This window comes from Larus michahellis, chromosome 1 (genome assembly GCF_964199755.1).
Source record: "Larus michahellis chromosome 1, bLarMic1.1, whole genome shotgun sequence".
NCBI lineage: Eukaryota > Metazoa > Chordata > Aves > Charadriiformes > Laridae > Larus > Larus michahellis.
The window spans coordinates 113888952-113913673 of record NC_133896.1 but is presented as its reverse complement, the minus strand read 5'-3'; the positions used below and the strand labels follow the sequence as shown (position 1 = coordinate 113913673).

Genomic DNA, 24722 nt, shown 5'->3' with positions numbered 1-24722 from the left:
ACTGAAGTCAAAGTGAGGACCCACACTTGGACACGTGGGAAATGCTAGATGGGCTACTAACTGAGTGACAAAGATGAAAACAACCTTACTTCTGCCTTCCTCTCCAGCTTCCGTTATCCAAAGTATCAGATACTAATGTCCCCCGTAAACCTCCCTGTTTCGCGACGGTAGCAACAGCACTCCCTCTCCACAGTAGGGAGGGATTTCAGTACCCACATCACACTGCCACACCAATCACCACCCCGTAGGGCACAGCCATACTTTCAGAATAGCCAGGACCAAAAAGAATGTCCGTCGACTGTACAAGACCTTCAGAAAAAAATAAGGTCATTGGTTATCATGATTTCAAAGGCCAAAAGTCTCATTTTTAAGCTAGACAGACAGAAAGAGAGGGGAAGTGCAAAAGAGACTTATACGTGCCATGTTAGACAGACACACACACGGACCATTGGCTGATTTCAGTCTCCTTCCTCCAAGGACAAGGTTTACCCAAGGAGCTATGAACAGGACTCCATCCAGCCTGGAGTTTGGACAGTAGAAGCTAAAAGACTCTGGGAGAAAGAGATACAGGTTCAAAACTGATGATCGCTTCAGAGAGAGATGAGCAGCTTCTCTGCTTTTCTCCTTCCACAGGCCAGCTCAATTACTCACACCCAAAGAGCTTGTCCGTCTAACTTCTGACTTATCTCCTGGATGGGCTGACTGGCTGTAGGGACAAGCTACCCCTATTTCCCTGACCTAACTTGTCTGTGACATTCCTCATTGGATCAAAACAAAACGCTGAACTTATGCTACAAAAATCATTGCCGTATCTGTGTATGAACAGAAAATTGGATGCCCTATCCTCACAGAAACCTGAGGCCGAAGAGAAGTTGTAAAAGAAACTTTTCTGTTGGCACCAGCATCTTCAAAAATTGAAGTAAATCTTCAATTTAGCCCTTTCTTCCCACAAATAAAGATGGTTGATTTTCTATTTTATTTAGTGAGCCTTTAAAGGAAGCACTCTTACCTGCAAAGTAAACTGGGCAATCTGTCATTATCTGGAAGTATGGAAAAACGCTATGACCACAAAAGCAACACTTTGTAATTTTATTCTTGTCTTTTATAGTCAGCTCAGATCTCCCACCATATCAAATGGATACTTAACTCAGATGCCTGAAAGTACTCCTTCAGAAGTACTAAAGGAATTACAAGAACCCCCAGCAGAAGGCTCACCCAGAGGAGTTTTGACATACGAACTGCCATGTTGAGAACAATGTAATTCAGGGTACAGTAATACCTCAACCTGGATCACAGGCAAGCACGGCTCTGTTCTACAGCCTGAGAGCAGGAGAAAGGCTAGAAAGGTCAACAGCAATAACAGGATCCCATGACCACGCACACCACCTATTATGCTCCAAGATGTGGTGCTTATGTTGTATTTTCTATCCATTTGCAGGTAGTCACGCACAAGCACCTCATCTCCACTGGAGACAAGCTGTTTTTCTGAAAGTAATAATAGTGGCCACAACTGGAGATGGAGTAAGCCTCAATCCAGCAGCCACGCACGCTGGTGGAAAAGTGTGGGATTACTCCAATCATTTACAGAAGGGAATATTCCTTTAGCTAGTCTCTAGTCAGGTAAGAGTGATGAAATTCTCATACAGCAATAGAGAAAAAAGTTAGATGAAGAAGTAAGCTCTTTTATATGGGGAGTATTTTTCAGAAAAGAACTCATAACCTAGATGAAAATTACACAGTTAACAAAAGCTCCCACTTCTACACAAACAAAACACGCACACAAAAATAAATCTATCAAGGTCAACTACAACTCACGCTTTCATCTAATTATTCAACTTCTTTGCACCTCCCTAGCTCGTTGATCTTTATTAATCTCTACCACCACCGTATGTGTTCTGAGGTTTATTACCATTGATATTACCAGTGATTACATTACTTTAATATTAAAACCCCAAATCCTTCACTTCCACTTGCTTTCAGACAGCGGATCAACACAACGGTTTCCTTTGCCATGCAAGGGTCTTGGAGCAGACAATGCAGGATTCACTTTAGAAATTTTGTTTTCACGTATACATCATTCCTGATCTGCACGAAAAAAGACAATGCAGCGAAGTCCTGCTGCCAGATACTACCACCACATGTCAGTGGTGCAATCGATTTAAGTCACGAAGGGTTTACCTAGCATAACTTATGTCCGAAACCAAAACATTTCTAAATATCAGATGATTCATGCTAACCCGCTCCATGCAAGCTTTTAGCAAATGTAAAACAAAAATGCTTTGGAGATTTAAGCTAATGTATTTTAGCTCATGTTTGCTGTACTTGGAGCAGGTCCAAGGTCTTTTTCAGCATCTCAGCTGACACAGTAACTCATTAAGCTGCATCAGCTCACATATGACTTGAATCCTAAATAATAGGATTATAAAGAGGAGATCTCAATAGATGTCATAACAGAAAAGGAACAGTCTGAGACTAAACTCCTCTTTTAAAAAAAAATAAAATATATATATCAGCTTGTCTGCACCGTTTGCATTTCTATCACTTGGTCATAGATTATACAAATGTACATATACTACGTGAAATTCATGCAGGGTTTGTTTTGTTTTAAAATATCATAATGTTTTTTAAATTCTTACATGGGATTTCTTTTTTTTTGTGAAAAGATGTCCAATTTTCAAGCAGTTATTCTACAAGTATGATCACTTTGCATTCCCTCACAATCAGTAATAAATTCAACATTAACCTAGTTTTAAAAATACTTATTTCACTTCAATTTTATAGTGGTAATGCAAACCTATGACTTTATTTTATAGCAATGAGTAGTAGAATTCATTCATGAAACTGATCTACTAAAGTTTCCTATGTGACCAACTGATTTCTGTGTTCAAGGTCTCGATTTGAAGAAAAAAAAAAGCTGACTTTTACCTAAAGTATTTATCAGACACACATGAGTTTCCTGTGATAGGCTGAAGGATGCATTTCATAAAGGGATTAAGAATAATGCCACAGTTCCAAATTTATAGTTACCTGACTTTAATTTACATATGCTGATTTTGTAATACTCCTTTCATTTAGGCTACAGAACACTTTAGTTCTCACCGGCTCATCTCCTAATGGTACTTCTTATTGCACATCACACAGCCTTAGAAAACGCCAAGATTCTTAACTAAGTCATGAATACTACATAAACAAAAAAGGCTGCTTCTGAAAATTCTTTATCAACGAAAAAACTGCACATCAAAACAGTCTGGCTTAGTGCATTCATGATGTTTATTCAACTAAAATTAACATGCAGAATTAATCAACTGTTTTATTAAGAAATGTATTTTTGGTTTACAACATCATTATATAATAATGTGTGCTTCTGGTACATAAGATCCAGAGAGCTTGACATAGTTTGTAATTCTACAAAGAAATTTTAAATTGTATATTGACATTTGTGACAAATACACTAGTTTATATATAGTAAATGCACACACTATATTTACCTATCCCCATATATCTTCCTTTTCTAAACCAACTTCTTATCAATCTGTTTACTTGGGAAATTTCTATCATCACTTAAATAAATGGTTCTTGGTAACTGCCTCGGTTATTAAAATAATTACTGTGTTATTGACTTGTTACTTATACCAGGAGGAGGCAGAGAGTAGGAACTTCAAACTTAAGTAGGCTGGGAAACTCAGCGTGAGGGACAGATCTGAAGTAGCAATTGAACCCAGGGACAGGCAATAAACAACTGAAGTGATGCAACCGCTGGCACAGGGAGAGAAGAATGAAGGGGCAGGCCTGATGGGTTCAACGGACAGGTGCCAAGTATGGAAATCTGGCAGCAAGATTCCAGTTTCAACACACCAACAATATAAAAGGAAAAAAAAATTGAAGTTGAGACTACATCAGTTTTGTTCATTACAAGCAGAGCTAAGCAAGATCCTATAGTCTACTGTCTATTCTGTGATGTTAAACATCATGATGGTCTTGGGCTCCTGCGTGAAGATGTAAAGGAATTTGATTGGCTGTATATTCCAATTTTGGTTAAAACTAGACGGGGAAAGAATACACAGCATCCCAGCAGCTGCTTAGCCAACCCAAACAGCTCTACTGATGAAAGAGCGAGCAAACATTAGCCACCACGATCTTACAGGAACTTCCTCATCTCAGCTGCCCTTACACTGTCCTAGGATGATAACACCTTAAACCGACAAGGAGAGAGGTAGTCATGGAACAAAGGAACAAGTGAATCTGTAAGATGAAAGGAAGATGTCAAGGTACAAGACTCGTGACATTTTGAAGCAGGGACCCTGCCATACCAAGCTGAACACACTCCCAGGAACCTGAATGGAATGACACACACAATCCCTGAAACAGAAGGAAATGCCATGAAGACACGTAGCGATATCCAAGTTAGGTAAGGTGACAGAAGAAACTAGTGTCAAGTTCTACTCACAGAAACAATAAAACGCACAGCTATAGAATAAGGACTGACTAGGACTTGTGCCAAGAAGGATCTAGGAGCTACAGCTGATTCATGTTCAACCTGCAATTCACATCATCACAGCACTGAAGAAAATATGAAGTGTTACACTGAGGTATATTGTCAGAGTACTACATGGACGTTTATAGAGATTCACCCATTTTTCTTAAGAACTCAGTGAATTTTTGGTTATTGTTTTGCATGCCACAGATTACAAAAAAGGCAGAACCATTAGAGAATATCTAGAAGAGAGAAAAAGAAACGACAACAGGGATAGGAAATGCATCCAAAGACTTGTAAATAATATGGGTTGTTTAGATCTGCGTAAAGTCTGGGGGGACATTACGATACACTGTCTTCAAGCATACAACACTTCACCTGAGATAAAAGGAATAAAGAGTACTATAATCTCCACAGGGGATAGCACAAAGAATAAAAGGACTTAACCTGAAGCAAGAGGGATTTAGGCAAGACAGTAGGAGTCTAAGAGTAAGGGCAGTGAAGCACCAAAAAAAGTTACTTCATAAACTTTTCAGAGTCTTTAAGAAACATTATATAAACATCACTTAGGTTTTAGGTGCAGTTAAGTCTACCTCATTGGAAAGAGTAGACTGAATTACTTTAGAGACCTATGCAAAGGCTCAAACTCTAGAACAGAAAGACATAAAAAGCCAGGTCCCCAGAAGCAGTGAAATCTGCAACCCTCAAGTTGGAGTGCGTGGCATTTTATAGTCACATTGTACTATGCCCTTATAAAAAGGCTTGAAATCTTTTGTTTCAGCTGTGGAATGTGCAATTGCAAAGACCAATAATTCAGTTTTTGTGAAAAAGAATTTTGAGTTTTCAAAAGAAGGGAGGGAGAGGATTTGTCTTGACAGCTCTTTCATTTTAAGACAACACAGCTTCTAAAATACATGTCTTCTCTTCATTATGATGCTTCCTTTAACCCTAGGTTCTGCAGGTTTCTCAAATAGTAAGAAGGAAATGGATATATGCTTAGCAACACAATGGTTCCGTTGTGAAGCCATAGATGAAAATACACTGAATTACTTCAAATGGGAAGAAAAAAAAGCTTCTAGAGAAATCAGTGAAGTGAAAGTAGTGGAAAGTACTACTAAACAGCTTCTTTTGTTTTGCTTTAAGCACAGTGCTTAGGTTTCATGCTACTAAGCAGAAGATGAAAGTGATCTTAGATTAAAAGTTGTTCAATCGTACATTGCAACCCTAATACTTAAGCACTTTCTGCTCAGTAACAGATTGCATGAAGGGAAGGAAAAAAACACACCCTTTGCAAAGGGGTCAGATTAAGCATGCATCACTCTTGCAGGCGCTTGCACATACCATTTTGAACTGGCAAAAAGACAAACATGATTAACACTGATTGTCAGCCTTTGCTTTTAAAGATGGAGTAACTTTTACACAAACTCATTAATATTTTTGTAGCTGCTGAAATGTTGCATTTGCTAATAAGAGAAACGAAGTTTCCTCATACCTCCTAACATACAGGATGCAACTCTCAAACAGCTGAATGACCACTGTCACTTTTGGAAGAGCCAGTGCACAATCCAAACCAACCACTGATTGTTAAGGTATGACTTCCTGCAAGATACATTTTGATTTTACCCCTTAATTAAGCAACCATTTCAAAGAAATGTATTCTGTCAAGCTTGCAGAATACATTTGATATACCTTTATGCAAGGCACACATTGAAAAGCATTTGCAAGTGGCTGGAGGTTTTCTGCAGCATAAAAGACAGTTCTGATATTTAACTGTAACTCCCTCTCATCCCCAGTTTGGATGACTTAACTTGGTGGGATCGCAAAGCTCAGTGACTCATAACATCGTAAGTTCCAAATGCACAGAGGGAGCTGAGCAGTAAGGAACAGTAAGGGTGAGTTATAATTATCTTCATGTAATTATACCTACGTGGGATAGCAAAAGGGAGTCAAATTTGAAAGGCAAGATACTGTCAGCAACTCAGCATAGTTACTGAGAAGTGCTAATAGCATTCTTTGCAGAAGGGAGCATTGATGGTTGGAGCTATCATTGCTGAATATGTTTTCCATCTGTCCCATCCTTCCATTCTCCCAAGTCATCCACTGTCTTTCACCACACTCCCTTACGTGACAGTACTTACCAATGCAGGGCCCTGAACCTTGTCCATTTTAAGTGCACTGCATTGTTTAAACTCATAACCAAAAAAATTACAGACAAGCAGATCCCAACAACAACTGCAGGCTTCTGCAAGAAGCTTCCACCGGATCCCTACAGATGAGGGGAAGGAGGCAGGGGCTCTATCATCAGAGATTGGTTTAGACTGTTGTTCTGCTGTGGGTGCTTAATTCTTGCCCCATGAATCCTGCAACATGAAGAAAAGTTGGCCAAGATGCCTTTATCTCAGAACATGTTTTCAGTCCAACTAAAACAACAAAGGCTGCAAAAGGCTCTCATCTTTGTTGCCAATGAGGACCTGAGCAGACACTAAAGATGTAAAAAAAAAAAAAAAAAAGAAAAAAGTTTGCCTGCTTTCTCACAGCAGTTGATGCTACTTGATTACTGACTTATAGTGCTATAGAACTGTAAGGAACCTGGGTCTACCTTCAGCCCTCCAGAAAAGAGAAGACAAGCCTGAAATTCAGCTTGGAATGTGCAACTCAAGAGTTACTCTTTTCAGTTTGACCATCAGTGATGGGTAACAGACTCTGCAGGCTTGACTCTTCCTTCTCTGACATCCCCTCTATTTATCTTCAATAAGGTTGCACAGTACACTAAGTAACAGCAAAACTAAACACTTCTATTAGTGGGATTCCTAATAAATCTAATTAAACACAGGCCACAAAAGAATTCAGCTTACTGACATAGTAGATCTTCAGTACTGGAGACTATGACAACAGTGGTAAGCTTGTTGAAAATAGTCTCCATTTCCTCAATATGAATTTTCTGACACTGAAAATTAAGTACATGTGGGGTTCTGTGTGTGTTTTCTTTGCAAAGGAGGGAAAACAAAAAGAAAAAGAACACAAAAGTTAAAAACCGCAAACCATCCCCAACAACTTGGAGGGGCGGGATAATACAACTAACTCGGGACATCTCACATGGGGTTCCTAATAATACCAAGGATTAAAATACAGTTTTCAGGGCTGAGACGTTGAGGATAAACTCATCTCTGATTTAAAAAAAAAAAAAGTGTTTGTTTTTTTTTAAAAAATGTTTCTGTCAACGTGCCAGAGACAAAAAGACTGACAATTGTACAACGGACAAGGAGATCTAAACTACTTTACAATGGTGCCACTGTAGCCACCCCACTACTAGCAAAATGAAGGGGAAAAAAACCCATCCTACTATCGGTGAAGCTAAATAATTTTACTCAATCAATGAAAGCTACATAGATATACTACATATATGGCTGAAGGATTAATATGTAATTTAAATATTGTACATCTATCTTTAGAATGTTGGAATGTAAACACAGTGTCAAGAAACTCAGATTTTGCAGAAATCAATCCTGCTACAAAACTTCCTTTGACTCTTTCTTTCATGTTATTTTCCATATTTACTTGCAGATCATCTTTAACATGCTGGACCACAAGAAAACAAAACTTTTCCTGTCAATAGTTTCCTCATCAACATTTTATAAAACGTACAGTAGTTTTAATGTTTCTTCCCTCTCTCCTCCCCATAAAAATAACTATGAACTTAAGCAAAGGAATAGAATCTGCAAGGCTCAGAGAAATACTGATTGTGGGACCTCCTGTAGCAACTAAATAAAACTGCTTGAAATTAAGTATATTTAATGTTAATTTCACATATAAAATACCTAGTCTTTTACTACAAAATGCACACCTAACCTCGTGCTTCTTCCTTTGGGAAAGTCATCCCTGTCAGGGAGAAGCTACTCTTAATATGCTAAAGCTTAATATGCTTAAGACAGACATTCACATATACTTCTCCGATTTTATTTTATTTCAGTTTGGCTGAAGAGTACCCAGCTTTTGCCTTTAACTTTTTACTGCATGACCACACAATAAAGCCTATGGTGGGGGGGGGAGGGGAAGACTGAAAACTGACTTATTCACCTTCTGATTAGCACCATACACACATGTAAAGTTCATTATTAAGGATAGCTCAAATAAATAAAAAAAATACACTGAAATAAGGAAAGAAAGAATACATCATAATCTAGAAATTGTTAAATCAGAGTTATCAGCAGATTAACGGTCATCTCACAGGCAAGTTTTTACTTCCCTTGCCTTTAAACAAAACTTACAAAAAGAAAAAATACCTACTGGTGTCTGCCTGGCTGCCCACGCTGATATATCTGTCATTTCCAGGAAGAGCTGTTTGATAGTAAGTTGCCTCCTCTAGCTGGGGAACCTTGGCGTTCTTTGCGGTGAGGAAAGCCACAGCCAACTCCAGATTACCATTGCTGTCCTTTAAGCATCAACAAAACAGAAAGTGAGAGTCCCCCCACCCTTTTTTTTATTCTTCTTAACAGCAAAGGACAACATTACAAGCAACTTATAAGATCAATGACACGTTGTATTTTCAGGTGAAATATTGATTAGAAAAGAAAGTTTCCAAACTTGACATATTCTGCATACTTCACTATTTTTAGCCAAAATGAAGATAGAACATCTTACAAGAATTTACTTTGGCAGAATTCCACTTATTACAGAAAAAAAACGTAATGGTCTCACAGTGTAGGTCAACCCCTCAATAAGCATAACCAGAGCACTCACAGACTTCAACAGCAGTCAACTAAATTCTTCTGAAAAATCTAACATTTCATTTTTAAGGCCGAAAATACTGGCTTTTGAGGGGCAGTTGTGTACATGACTTATGCTGAATCTGAAGCAACAATTTTATATATATATATATATATTTATGATTTAGATTCACTAAACCCTCATTTACCGTGTATAAACGGCTGAAAAGCTCTGCTTGAGGGATACAAGGGACTGATTTATATATTTTTTTAATATATATATGGGAAATAAATGCAGAGAAACCTGCCATTCTTTACTTGCATCGAAGAACTCTCTTGTGCTGTGAAAGAAATTACAATGGTTGGGGGAAAAAAAAAATGAAACATTAGCAAATTAGCAAAAAGTGGCAAGTTCAAGGAGAGTTCTTCATTCTGCACACTGACCAGGACTTGTCCATGATAGAAAACTACACCTTGTCAAGAAAACAACACTTAACTCATCAGGAGTTGACCAGCTGTACTAGGACCAAGGTACGTCAAAACATTTTAGCCAAAGGAGAAAGGGAAGTTATACCATTCCTGTCTTTTCATTTTTGAACACCAAATTAATTTTTATGTCAGTACCAAAACAGATCAAGATTCTTTCTAAAGTGAACAAGCTTTTTTCCCCTGAAAAAAGTCTAAAAAGTATTCAAGCTGGGAATGGAAGGGAAGGAAGGGAAGACGAGAGTAAGAAAGGGTGGGGTGTATGGCTTTCACAGGCAGTTCATGCAAGTTTTATACATCCAGCTACAAGTCAGATACATTCATCTTACCTTAAGTGCCTGTTGTAGTACCTGGATGTCATTGATACCAGTGATCTCCCTCAGCTGATTTAAAAATGTTTGCTGGTGCTAAAAAGAAAAACAGATAATCAAAATAAGATAATAAGATAAGAGCCAAACAGCAAAACGAATTACTTACAAGAGTATGCTTTTCTACAAACATTAAAAGTATTTCTGTATAAGCTTTATGCACCACAAAGGCGGAGAGCCTTCATTGTTCAAGTTTGTCTTTATTTCTGCAACTTGGGCATGTTTAATTCCCAAATGTAATGGTCTTATTTGGCTGGTTTTGGTGTTTTGCCTTTTTGGGTTTTTTTTAAACCAAAAAAAATTGGTGATGGGTGAGCTTATGCAACATGGCTTTAAGGAGCCTTTATAAAGCCACAACTGGCCCTCCTAAACAAATAAAACTCCATAGCTTGGTCTTCAAAGGCAGTAGGGGAAATACTTGACTGAACTCCCATCAAAACCAATTTCTCCAACTCCCAATTATTCTCAATCCAACCATTTCCTTAATATACACAATTCCCAGCCATTCCAACCTCAAAGTTAAGAAATTAATCTTTACTGATCATTTATGTGTTTCAAGAGAAATACTATGAAAATATCCACACAAAACCAAGTTTCTCGAGACTAAAGCAAAACCTTAGGAATCCATCTTAACTGCCTTCCTAGACCAGTCGAATCCAGCTCTCCCAAATCACAACGTTAGTCAGCATCCATGACCAAGTTTCAAGTAACACTGGAGTTAGAAGAGAATAAGAGGTTACATGTCTGTTAAATATTCAATTCATATGAGCTTTGAGGCTTTTTTTTTTTTCTTAAATAAAAATCTGGTCCCACTCCTGTTCAGAGCCAACAGATGAGTCCCTCTGCTCATGCTCAGATATCACATCACAGAAGCAAAAAGCAGGCACTAGACTGGAACAATCCCTGAACTCCAGTTAACCGTTAAAACCACCATAACCATTAAAACCACAAAAATACAGAGGACTGACCATTGTTCCATACTAACAAATTCCATTCTTCCTTTGGCAGATGGGAAAAGGAGAAAAGCTTGGTGGTATTTGCAAGTGGTTTTTCTTTCTTATTGTTTGCCCACCACATCCTGAACGCAAAACAATAATTTCATCTATAAAGAGCAGACTTTGTGAAGAAGAAGATTTTCTTTGCTAGACAAAAAGTGTATTTCCTAGCAGTGACAAATAAACATTCTTATGTTACTTTCCAAATTCAATTAAAAAAACCCAACTATGATTGTCTTGAGGCTACTTCTAAAATACTTTTATTTAAAGTTAATTATTTGGAATCAAATATTCAAATACCCTTATTCTCTCTTTATCACAGCTTTGTATAGAGGAGGAAATTAAGAGCTGCATGAATGCTGAATTCCCCAGTGTGAAATTAACCTGGCAGGCACTACTTCATGCCCTAATAAGTTGAAATAGAAGGCGTATAGTTCAGGATGTTTATGAATTACATACACAATCTTCCCTTCATTTATGATCCTAAGGGACACTGCTAACAATCCAATTTGCCTTTTTTTTTTTTCTTTTCTTTTTAAAAACCCTGCTATTGGCACAAGAAAAGTGAAGTGATGCAGGAAAACAAACTCCCACTCTATCCTCATCCTTCACCCCCTCATTTGTTTACTCTGTGCATTTCATAGCACTGTACAAAGGCAGGATTTGTTTCCCCTATAAAGTTGCTTTCCTGCCCCTGGGTCTGGCAAGAAGCAAAGAAAAGAAATGGAGTATTTGGGAAAAGTAATTACAATGGCATTAAAACTGGCAGGAGCAATTCAAGGGCAGTGCATAGCAGCAAAATGGATTTCTTTTTGTATTTGCTAAGAATGTGGTGGTTAATAAAATGGAAAATAGTTTCGCTATATATTATTGTAACAAGTTATACCAGATTTCTGTATCTTCCACAACATATACAACACTTGGAAAGGCTAACTGGAGGATATTCATTGTTCACAGAGATTGGGAAAAGACAGAAGAGACACAGTTTACCAACAAACAGTCTCTTAGCAGTTCAAAATATTGGCTGTTAATTTATGAGCACAGCTGTGACTTATAAACCTAGACATCTGTAGTTTATATCCAGATTTCAGTATTCCAGTGTAAAGGTGTGGTTTCAGGCCCCCTTCCCAAGGACATACACATTTAACAGATTAGAACCAGACCCAGAGATGCTCCTTTCTCATCAAGAGAGGATTTAAGTACCTAAATACACTTTTTTTTAAGGCCAAAAGTTTAAGGCATTCAGCTCCAAAATTTCTAACTCGTAATTAAGTGAACAACACAGAGAATCCATAAGCATCCTAGTTACAAGTGACAGAAATTAAGAGGAAAATTAACAGTGATTCCGAATACCTCAAACGGACCTAAACTGCTTTGGGGCCACAAACACCGATTTAGAGATTACTCGCTTTTCAGGTAAATGTGGACAAGCTGCCATTAATCTCTAACTGAGTTATTTCAAGTCACACAGAAGTCAAAGAATGATTAAATACTTCCCTTCCCAGAAGGAAGAAAACTACAAGAATTAAAAAAAGTGTAATTTAATTTGTTTACACCTGATCAAAATGTTCTCTTATTCACAGGCTTGAGAGGTGGGCCTGTGCAAACCTCATGAAGTTCAATCAGGCCAAGTGCAAGGTCCTACACCTGGGTCATGGCAATCCCAGCCACAAATACAGGTTGGGCAGAGAATGGCTTGAGAGCAGCCCTGAGGAGAAGGACTTGGGGGTGCTGGTGGACAAGAAGCTCAACATGAGCTGGCAATGCACACTTGCAACCCAGAAAGCCAACCGTATCCTGGGCTGCATCAAAAGAAGCGTGGCCAGCCGGTCAAGGGAGGTGATTCTGCCCCTCTACTCTCCTCTGGTGAGACCCCACCTGGAGTACTGTGTCCAGCTGTGGAGTCCTCAACACAAGAAGGACATGGACCTGTTGGAATGGGTCCAGAGGAGGGCCACAAAGATGATCAGAGGGCTGGAGCACCTCTCCTATGAGGACAGGCCGAGAGAGTTGGGGTTGTTCAGCCTGGAGAAGAGAAGGCTCCGAGGAGACCTTATAGCAGCCTTCCAGTACCTAAAGGGGGCCTACAGGAAAGATGGGGGGGGACTCTTTATGAGGGAGTGTAACGACAGAACAAGGGGTAATGGTTTTAAACTGAAAGAGGGTAGATTTAGATTGGATATCAGGAAGAAATTCTTTACTGTGCGGGTGGTGAGGCACTGGAACAGGTTGCCCAGGGAAGTTATGGATGCCCCATCCCTGGAAGTGTTCAAGGCCAGGCTGGATGGGGCTTTGAGCAGCCTGGTCTAGTGGGAGGTGTCCCTGCCCATGGCAGGGGGCTTGGAACTAGATGATCTTTAAGGTCCCTTCCAACTCCAACCATTCTGTGATTCTATGATTCTACCTGCTAACAGACTACCTAACAGGTCTTCAGAAACAATTCTGAGACTGAGTAAGGCAGTTAAGAACTCCTTAATACACCATTCCACTGGTGGCCTTCTCTCACATGCATTCACCATTCTCCCCTCATCCTCTCAAATCCGACATAACCACACCATGTTATTGTGCACAGACCTTTCTTGCAACTGCATGTTTAACTTTGCCGTTATTCTCCTTTACTGTTATGTTGACAACATGTTATCACCCATGAAACTGTGTTAGTACAGGTAATTGTTTCTTTTCATTACAAATGACAGTGCAGGCAGCTACTACCAAACTTTTCCCTCATTCATTAGTCAGAAAGCAAGATCAAATTTTCTTTTTGTACTTCTCACGTAAGAAGTTTAAGATACACAACTGTACTTACATACAGAGAGCTGAGATTACTTCATTCTAGATGTAACTTTATCAGTCTAGTGCACATGCACTAAATTAAAGTCAAAACGGGTGAAGCTTATTTGTATTGAATTATATTCCTTTAGTACATGCTATTGTAGCATTTAGAATGATCTTACAAAAGGATTTTATTTTACTGCTTCCCATGACTGAAGTTTGGGGATTGAGTTCGAATGCAACCACTAAACAATTAAGTCTCTTCTGTATGGTAACTGATATTTAATAGAATACTTAGGACAGATTTCCACACACAAAGCGAGCCACCCTCCTCACCTCCTATCAATGCTTTGCGCAATTACATCTACCCAGAAGCTTTACTCTTCCTAGAGCCTGGGCTATCTTGAGCTGAAGTGACTAGCATATAGACCTTTAAATGTCCCCAAACACTAATGTAGATAGATATTCTAAAAAACTATGATCATAATTCACTCAAAGGTTTACCAAAACTAGGCAAAAAAAGCTCGCACTACACTAAATCACAAAGCTGAACTTGTTGGTAAATACCAACAAGTATTTACTAATGCCTGAAACATCTATACTACTATGTTAATTAAATCAGGTCAGCAAGGGAGATTCAGAACACAATTAGCAGTCCTAACATAAGCAAGTTGTCTCCTTGCCCCCCCCCCAACACACCTCTTCCCTAATTCCCTATTTTTTCCAACCTTGCATTAGTAGAGGTTCAAATTCTCAATTAGAACTCACTGCACTTTAATTCAATTTAATAAACAACCTCTCTCTTCAAATGCAGATCCAAAAGAGATTATTCTAACAGAAGCAAGTGCAACTACTGGTGCAAAGAAACCCACTTCAATTCTTTCAGAGCTCATTGCCTGTATCTACTTTTGTTTGCCATCCTTTCCTCAAATTTACATGACAGATTCTGTAGTTTATCTATAGCACAGATCCTCCGGTTTAGTGAGTCAATACACCATGTATATTTGCCGTGTACATGCACCACCAAATGTCTTGTGTTATACATGCACACAGATATATATATATAAAAACACACATACCCACATATTGAATTGCATTTGACTCAACTCTAAAAAGGCTCTGGTCTACGACACCAGATTCTGCCAGTGCAAGTGCTGCAGGGCAACCCAAATCCCTGGCCAGGCAAAGGAGATTGTCTGCTGATGCTATAGCTGCCCTGAGATCCAGCTGCTCACACCCCTCAGTCCCACCACATCACGCAGCAATCGGTTCCCCAGGGCTTTCGTGCACAAGCTATTCCCAGCCTTCCCCCTTCCTCTGGCTCCCTGAGGTATGTGGTATGTATCTCTACGCTTTCAGCTCTTGGAAGATTTTAACTAACAGGAAATTCTCCCATTTTCCTGGATGGAGGCCAAATTTGTATATTAGGAATGCATGCTCTTATTTCCAATTCTTTTTCAGCCATCCCTCCCTTCCTCTCAGGAAATGCCCAATTAAGATTATCTGGTTTATAATCTCACACAATAGCATATTCAGTAGCTGTGCCAGTGCTGGTGAAGCAGAAAAGGACCTACACTATTATCTGCTTAGGGAGATACTGTGCCCAAATTAGTTCCACGACAGTACTGTAAACTCTGATAACTTATCAAAATCAGAGCAAAAAGCTAAATTGCACCAATGCTTTTTTGGACAGGGTGCATCTCGTATGTTGACTAATTCTGAACTGTACTTCAGATAAATCTGGGGAAAAAAATTAACCACCTTTTGATCTGTTTTATTTTCTCATCTCTGTATCTTTTGAAGAAGTACATGTAAGCTTTGGCTTTCTTCATGGCAATATCCAAATATTTGTATTTGCAACATAAGCGCTTTCAAACTTTGAAGATAAAACAACCCTCTTCAGTTTCCAAGCAGAGAAATAGTTGTATGCTTAGTAATAAATGAGATGGCCCAACCATTACCAGGAGAAAACAGGGCCTACTGCATCACTACGCAGTTCATTTAAATAGTACATATTGAAAATGAACTATGGGTATCCCTTCCTTCAAGGGATGAATATTTGTACTAGAGACAAAAAGAGGGGGGGAAAATGCAAATGCCGAGAACAGCATCTTGACTCACTTCCTCCACATAGAACCTGCTTGCTTTATTTTCCAGTGTAACACCGATTTTTAGCAATTTGTTGGACAAAAACCTGAACAATATTACACAAAATATTTAATATTAAAGACAATTCTAACATAACCTGAGATGCTGAGGACCTGCTAAATGGTACTGTTTGCATACAAGTAGCTAATAAACTCATTTCCTGTTATGGTGTTGCTGCAATGAGAAGAATACTGAGGGATTAGAGGAATGTAATCTTCTGTAAAAAGGCTTTCAGTTTCACTACAAACAAACAAACAAAAATTAGGAAATGTACAAAGGACAAGTATACTAAAGACCCTCAATTACTACTGTGAATGTTATTCTCTGCCACATTAATCATATCTCCCAGGAACAGTTAGAAGACCCACATACACTGCTGAGCATTATGGCTTCCAGCAACACAGACACATTAAACATCTTCTAAATAAGCTCTTGGTCAAATTCCAAGTAGGCAAATAAAAACCAACTCCTTCCATGAAGATACCAAGTTGAAACACAAGAAAACAGAGTCAACTCCAGAAGGCTTTGTTATACCACTTCTGTCCTCAAGATTTGTGTGTGTGTAGATTAAACATATGTATATAAATATGTAAATGAAGAAGTGAGTATATGTATACATATATTTTTAAAAGCAGTATTTTGCTAGTGCAAAGACCAAGTTAAATCTCTGCACAGGCTTTAAGGTGTTCATTCTTACAGTACCTTCCTAAAGCACAGCGGAATTAGGTTCCCTTGCCTGGTATCTGCTAAACTGGGTTTCCTTTTGTTCAGTCGTGAAAAGAGAAACCTCTCGCATGACATTGTATCCACCAAGAAAGTAGGTAAAGATATATTTTTATACACACACAAATGCAAAATGCTTCTCAGCTTTGGCTTGGACAAAAATCACCTGTGGGGAGCAAAGGACAGGAACAGAGACTGCAGAATTTCAGTGCGGGACTGCTGTGCGCAGACTGCCAAAACCTGCCAATTACAGCAGCAGCTTGTGCAAAGTGGATAATTACCCACCTGCAACCAGACTGAGAGCAAACTTACTTCAAGGACACACTGTACGGCAGTAACTTTCAGCCTGCCACAGCCTGGACCAAATACAAGTTTCATGGGGAAATGGCTTAAGTGCATTACTTACATGCATACAGTCCTCCATGAAAAATTCAAGGAAAAATCCTACTTCATCATAGTGTCACGTAAATCTATATTCACCAAGACAATACTCAGAATACTCTCGCCACATTTCTATGGTTTCCATGAACAATAACAAAGGTCTACTACTTCAATTGAAAATGCTTTAACAAGTGACTTCTCAATGAATTTCAAGACTTGATATTAAGGATTCTACACAACACAAGCGCACGCACTCATGCAAACACTCAATATTCTGAGCCTCATATCTGTGGCCCAAAAAAAAAAAAAAAAGTCAGTCTCATTTACTCTCAACATATAACACTTACACTTATTTTAATTCAAGGTAATATTTAAACTTTTCGAAATCAGATTTTAAAGAGAGGCTTGAGGAGTTTGGTTAGTATTTACTGACACTAAATATAAGGCAAACCCACCTCAGATAGTTATACACATTTACCAAAAAAACTAAACATAAGCAAAATCATCACCTACGTGGGGAATACTGTTGCAATGAGCAGAAAACTCTGTCAGTTCACAGAGGGAAAGTCTATGACTTTCCAAGCTACTCCACCCCTAGGCAGGAGAAGTATCTTCACACCCTTTCTTCCACACTCACACGGACAGCATAGGGAAGGAAAGAGACCCTAAAGCCAGGGTTCTTACACAGCTGAGGGGGAAAAAGTGAAAAGAAAGGGGGAAGCATCACCTTATTACTATATGGGTCTTCCTTGGCAAATTCTGGGGTGTTACAATATTGGAGTAATAATGCAGCTGGACAAGGCACCACTGAGTACATACATAGGATAACATGGAGAGTATTCAGAAAGCAACAGAAACTTACTTCCTTGAACATGTTTAGTGGATTTTGTCTCATTTTCTCTCAGGCCACAGAAGTACTGAAACTCAGCTCTGGACTCCAACTCGATAGCCCTGCCGATCTATTGTCTAGATTACAACTAATCATGCTCAGTTTGCATTTTCAAGAGATTTGGTTTTCCTCAGTGAAAAAGAAAAAAAAAAAAAAGAACAACAACAACGAAGAAGAAGAAAACGGTGGCTAAAGGCAATATGAGTAGTCATTATAAAGTCAAAGCAAGAGTAAACACTGGGAAGGAACAAAAGCCATTTAAACTAACTTACAAGAACATGATAATAAATCGTGTGATCTACCACAACAGAAGTGTGAACCAACTCAAAAACCTTGTCATTTCCTTGTCATTTCCATCAAAGCAACATGGTTTAAAACCAATCCTCCACACCAAAAGAGGAACAAACAACAGAAATGTAACGGAAGTTCTGGCTTAAAATTAGTCTATGAACTGATTTATGAACATGGTTGCTTGAGTGAAGAAGCATGTGAAGAATTGCTTAGTTCCACATCTCCAGCTCTTACTGTTAACTACTCCTGAACAAACTTCAGTGAAAGGCTTATAATCAAGAAAGGATAACAGCCTTAGTACTTACTGTAAGACATAAAAGGTGTCAGAAATGTAAAATGATTGAGAGTTTTGAGGTCTGTGTTTTAAACCACCATCATGATTTCTCACACCCTGCTCTGCACAACAGAGAGCTTCCCAATAGCAAGGAGAACAGCTCTAAAAACTAATTAACTACCATAAAACCAATGAGATCTTTAGTTTCATTTACAGAATCACAGAATGGTAGGGGTTGGAAGGGACCTCTGGAGATCATCTAGTCCAACCCCCCTGCCAGAGCAGGGTCACCCAGAGCAGGCTGCACAGGAACGCATCCAGGTGGGTTTTGAATGTCTCCAGAGACGGAGACTCCACCACCTCTCTGGGCAGCCTCTTCCAGTGCTCTGCCACCCTCAAAGGAAAGAAGTTCCTCCTCATGTTTAGGTGGAACTTCCTGTGTTCAAGTTTGTGCCCATTACCTCTTGTCCTGTTACCGGGCACAACTGAAAAGAGCCTGGCCCCATCCTCTTGACACCCACCCTTTAAGTATAAGCGTTGATAAGATCCCACCTCACTCGTCTTTTTTCCAGACTGAAGAGACCCAAATCCTTCAGCCTTTAACTAGGTGCAGGTTAAGCTTCAAGGTTCTATTCACTGGAATGGCCACAGCAAAGTTTGCTTTACAAAAAAATCACTTTTGATTCTTACAACACACCAATAACTGTGACAGTAATTAGCAAAAATATCTCTGCTCTGATCCAAATCTGACGGGTGATTAGTTATCAGTGATAGCCAGGGGGCCTTTCGAAGCGCCAGAACACGTTATCTGTAAACTACATATGAAATTCAGAAGGATTCCTCCGAGAGCCCATGAGTGCCACGTCCCAGCAGCACACTCCAGCCTCAGTTCACGTCACAGTCCCAGCTCAACCATGTTCGAACCCAGTATCAAGAGAGATGCCAACAGCATGCACAAGCCACAGCAAATTAAAACCAGTGGGGCTCAATGATAAGCAACATTATACAGATAGAAAGGAGACAAGGCTAGAGGATGACAGATACACAGCTAAGTCTGCGTGTATATAAATATACACACACATATTTTCCAGTCACCACTGGCTGCTTTCTGTTGTAAACATTTCCGTCTTAATTTTTTTTTCCTCTGTTCATAGACATTTACCATCATGCCTGAATATTAAATTTTACAGTGTCTGCCCAGGTAGTATCACCAAGACACAGACTTTCTCCTCACAGGAAAGACTATTGCCTGGGGTATCATAATTTTACTATAGCAGCTGTTAAAGAGTGTCCTTTTGAATGTCTTTTAAACAATTCATGAAATATTGTCTTTCTGAGTTCTAAAACAATGCTGCAAAGATCCACATTTTAACTTCCAGCTTTGAGATATTTTCCTTTACATCCCAAATCTGGTTTAAACCATCACACCAAACACAAGCTATTCTGGCTCACGTTTGAGGCTCTTCACAAGTCCTTTCATCACCCATTTATTATCTGTCACTGAAAGGCTAAGACCTACCTCTCAACTCGAGAGGGCAGTCCTGCTAGTCCATTCAAGTGTTTAGCTTTTTTACGTTGTTTTTTTTTTTTTTTCTCCAACCAGCCATCACAATAATCTCACCCTGCTCCACACAATACAGAAGAGCTCCCAAGAAAACAACAAACTAGTTCGTTCATTCTTCTTGCTCTGCTATTACAAGAACAGGGACAACAACTCTAGGAACAAACAAACCAACCCTGGAAGCTGCAAGCGTCCTCAAATCTGTGGGATCCCAGTCTCTGCAATACTTGCAAACACTAAAGTTTAAAGGGGCTGTCAGACCACAAGCTGTTTCTGACGAGTCAGCTGTCCTTCAGGCTGTAGCTCCTGCCAGTGCCGGCCAGCCTGGGCTGGTGTTGCCAGATGCCACCCACTCTGGCCACGAGCCATTCCTCCCTTTGAGCCAACACTGCCACTTGCCTGAAGCTCCTGCAAGCCAGCTCGGGCCCTCAATATACCGTCAGAGAGCCGCTCTTTGCTTTTAATTAATTTCCTGCTGACTTAGTGAGAGTCAGAGTTGGGGCAAGGGGAGGACAAGACCAAGGCTGTGCCTATTTTCACTGGATTAAACTGTTGTGGAGCAGCAGCCTTATGAGATTGAATTGTTTCTCTGCCTTTATTTTAATCCTATTTTTATCAAGTGAGAAAAACTGAGGGGGGAAAAAGGCCTCCTGCAGTTCTCTTTCTACTCGGGCACTATCACAAAAAACTTAGTCCAACTAGAGCTGAATATAAAATTCATCCAGCAACACCACACTTGCCGGCATCTGATGCTCCCGGTGTGCCTGGGTGGTCAAAGCTGCACAACATGCAAGTGAAGGCACACACCCAGGCACGCTCCTGCACGGGCTGAAGCCGCATCCTCTCCTCTCCGCTCCCTCATTTAGGTGTTCGCATCTAGAAAGATCTCATTTACTGCAACTGTTAATGGCACAAGTATCAAAAATACCACCTCATCTCAGAACAGCTCTGCTATCTGCTCTAAGTAAGTGATGCCAGAGAAGATTTCACAAACTAAACAATTTTTCCACGCAAAATTCAGAGTATTACAGCTTAGAAATCCTAAATAAAAAGTTAAATTGCATTTTTTAAGACAGGTCTTTTACAAAGAGTCCACGGTATTCAATAGCAGGGACACATGTGGGCAAAGAACTCAGCTGTCTGGTCTGAATAGTGAAAGAAAAAAAAAAAACAGAAAGCCTTTCAATAAAGGCTTTTCCATTTAGTCTGATTAAAAAAACATTACTAACCTGATTTCCTACAGAAACAGGCCTTGAGATCACAGAGTGTGCACGTACCCAGGCACACCTGCCCTCCTATCTGCCAAGAGCAGCAGTCTCAGCAGCCCAAGGCCACCTCGGCCAGACCCCTGGACTCCCCCTGCACCCTTTATAGCACCCCCCAGGGGGCCGGGGGCTGCCCCCAGCTGCTCGGCCAGCCAGTACGCAGCTCCCAACGGCGCTGCCTGCTGCTGCCCACCTCCCAGGCCACGAGAAGTAAGGTGAGAGGACACAGTGGGCTGGGGAAGAAGAGCGGAGGGGAGCACCTCTGCCCTGCTGCAGGAATGTCTTCCGGAGGTGAGCTCATCCTGCGCCAATGGATCTCCCCACCCCAACTTTTAATCCAAGGTGCATTACAAGAGGAAATTCCATCAGAAAAGCCAGGCACCATAGAATGGTTTTGGTCAGAAGGGACCTTGAAGACCACCTAGTTCCAACCCCCCTGCCATGGGCAGGGACACCTCCCACTAGACCAGGCTGCTCAAAGCCCCATCCAGCCTGGCCTTGAACACCTCCAGGGATGGGGCATCCACAGCTTCTCTGGGCAACCTGTTCCAGTGCCTCACCACCCCCACAGTAAAGAATTTCTTCCTGATATCCAATCTAAATCTACCCTCTTCCAGTTTGAAGCCATTACCCCTCATCCTATCACTACATGCCTTTGTAAAAAGTCCCTCTCCAGCTTTCTTGTAGGCCCCTTTCAGATACCGGAAGGCCTCTATAAGGTCTCCCCAGAGCCTTCTTTTCTCCATTATTTCCCGCATTCAGTAAAATTATTTAATAGCTTATCCTGCCCTCTACTAATCATTTAAAATGAAATCCTGTGAAAAGACACACATAGTTAGCTTGAACGGAAAATAAATAAGTAAATTCTGCAGAAGAAAGAGACTACAGATAACACTAAGTCACCTAAAATCCGGGGCAGCATTTAACAGGTTGCCTGCAAGGTGACAGGTTTCTGACAGCAGTTCCAGCTTCTCCGGTGAGACAGCCTTTCCTGGGTCAAGCGCCAGGACGACGCTGGCACATGCTGCATCCCTGCAGAAAGGCCACCGCCAACACCATGGACTGCTGGCCTGTGAAGGTCAGCGAGCAGCTTTCATTTCCCTTAGGTAACCACCTCTGCAGACGCAGATGACATTAGAATTAAAGTGAACCTCAAACACAACAGAGGCACTACAGTATTTTAAAAGGTGCTGAGATTTGTACTGAGGATCAGCATATAAGTTTACTACCTCACAATTAAAGAAATAGTAAATTCAACAGTGCATTCCACAGAGGGCAACAGAAATTTTCTAGGACATTTTCTTTCAAGGAGGAAAAAAAAAAAAGAAAGTCTTGAGGATCTTTGGTGGTGGCTTTTTTAACAGGCTTTGAATAACCTTATATTGAAATGCACGTTTGCCTCAGCTCCCAGAGGAAGCTGAACATGTTATATTCTAATATGTTAGGACATGGACTCAAGAACCTTACAACTCTGGTTTATAACCGCCAGTTGTTATCATTTAGCCCTGTCAGTCTTCCCTGTCTCAGTGGTGTGGTGGCAGTATCACCAATAGTGACTTTCTGACATCTTTCATCACCTCATACCTATCCGAAACTTCATACGTTGACTGAGTAAAAGGGATATGAAAGACTCCTCTGAAGAGTTCACATTTTTGAGAAATAATTTGAAACATAAAAAAAGTTACAATTCTGTGCTGCCTTCCTAGCAGCAGCATTATGCCAACACATTCACCATCAAACAACAGAAATAATAAATTCCAGTAGCAAGATTTTCAACCCTTTTCTACTCAGTAAGGTCACAAAGCAACAGAGTCCTTGGCACCTTTGCTGGAGATGGCAAGCAGCTGCAAATTCCTCCCCTTGTCTACAACAACACGCCAGAGTCTGTACACTGCACACACACACATTTACCAGCCTTCTTTAAATCAGCCCCAGAAAAAGCTTCAAGGAAACGTGTCAAGTTAGCAAGAGATGGAACTGGTGGCTATGGGGAAACCTGTCCATCTTTAGCATCAATAAATCCAGAGGTTACCCAGCAGACCAGCAGGCTGTACCCAAAAAAGCAGCCCAGACAGCTTCAGGTGAGGGGACAATTATGGTCCATCCAGGGTGATCACAAGAGATGTTCTGGGGCTTTCAGCATCAAGTCCCATAAAACAGATGCAAGACTGGAGGGAACTTTTAAACGTTGCCAGTAATACGTTGGTTATTTTTTAATTTCCAAACAAGTACAGGAATACAGCAAGAAACAGAAGACTTCACTCTACTACCCCACTAAAAAAAAATAAAAAAAATTATAAACTTAGGTCCCTGGATCAAAAAAATCTTCCCGATTACTACCACAAAATAATCAAAAGGTTCTAACGTAAGGAAAGAAAATGATAGTGGGAAAGTCTCTAAATGAAAAGAGCATGGTCCTCAAACAGGTGAGGTTACATGCAAGACACGAGCAGAATTTGAAAAAGAGAAGCTGACAAATAGGAACGTAGGTAATACCAAGAAGCAGAATGCAATTCTGCAAGCTGTTCAAAAGCTATTTAGCTTAAAAAAAAAAATACAAGATTAAAACCTTTCTCTCACATATTTTCCCATGATTCTGTACCAAAACTAAGCAGAAGTTAAAAGTCTGCAAAATACAGAAATGCTTTCTCAGTCATAAGATTTCTGGTGTACAATGAAATACATAGTATTCAGTCTTCTAACCAGGCCATTTATACCTGAGCACTTTGGGACTTGTTTTAAAAAAAAAAAAAAAAAAGTACATTTCCAACAGCTGTGGTCCCAGGAGAAATTTCTTTTTCAAAGTAGCTAACTTTCAGAGGAATAAAATGAAACTGAACACAAAAGGAAAGCGGAGTAGGAGTCTGTTCTTGCTATCTCCTCCTCTTCTGAAAAGAATGAAGAATGCCTCATGCCTGTGCTTACCCAGCGTTTTCCAGATGCTTACTTTAAAGCACCCTCAAAGCATATACCTGAATGTGAATGAATACTATTTTCAACATCCACCCAGCACTTTTTTTTTTTTTTTTGCCTGGCTTAATCCCAGTAAAAACACAGCTAAATTCAATTACTCAAGATGATTTTTTTTTTTAATTGAAATTTTATTGAAATTCAGAAAGAGTCGTTTTTGGTTTGAGAATAAGAATAGAAATTTTCAGCACAGGTATCTGACTTTTCTTGAAGTCATAGAATCATTTAGGTTGGAAAAGACCTTTAAGATCATCAAGTCCAACCATTAACCTAACTCATACAGCTGTGAGAACAGCTATCACAGAAGCCATTCACAAACTCAAGCCTAACATTCACTATTCACCAAAAACAATAGATGGCATTAAATATAGCTACGCAATCCACAATCAAAAAAAACTCTTAACATCACAGACTCAGAC

General features: G+C 39.9%; 1 protein-coding gene across 5 annotated transcripts in view; it reads right to left on the bottom strand.

Annotated features, from left to right (window-relative positions):
- USP25 (ubiquitin specific peptidase 25) overlaps positions 1 to 24722 on the bottom strand; it is a 96916-nt gene that overhangs the window by 63082 nt on the left and 9112 nt on the right. For all 5 annotated transcript variants that reach the window (XM_074599739.1, XM_074599749.1, XM_074599759.1 and 2 more), the window contains exons 2-3: positions 9996 to 10073; positions 8762 to 8906 (exon numbers count right to left, since the gene is read on the bottom strand). In XM_074599739.1, the coding sequence (XP_074455840.1) occupies positions 8762 to 8906; positions 9996 to 10073 (223 nt within the window). The remainder of the gene's footprint in view (positions 1 to 8761; positions 8907 to 9995; positions 10074 to 24722) is intronic.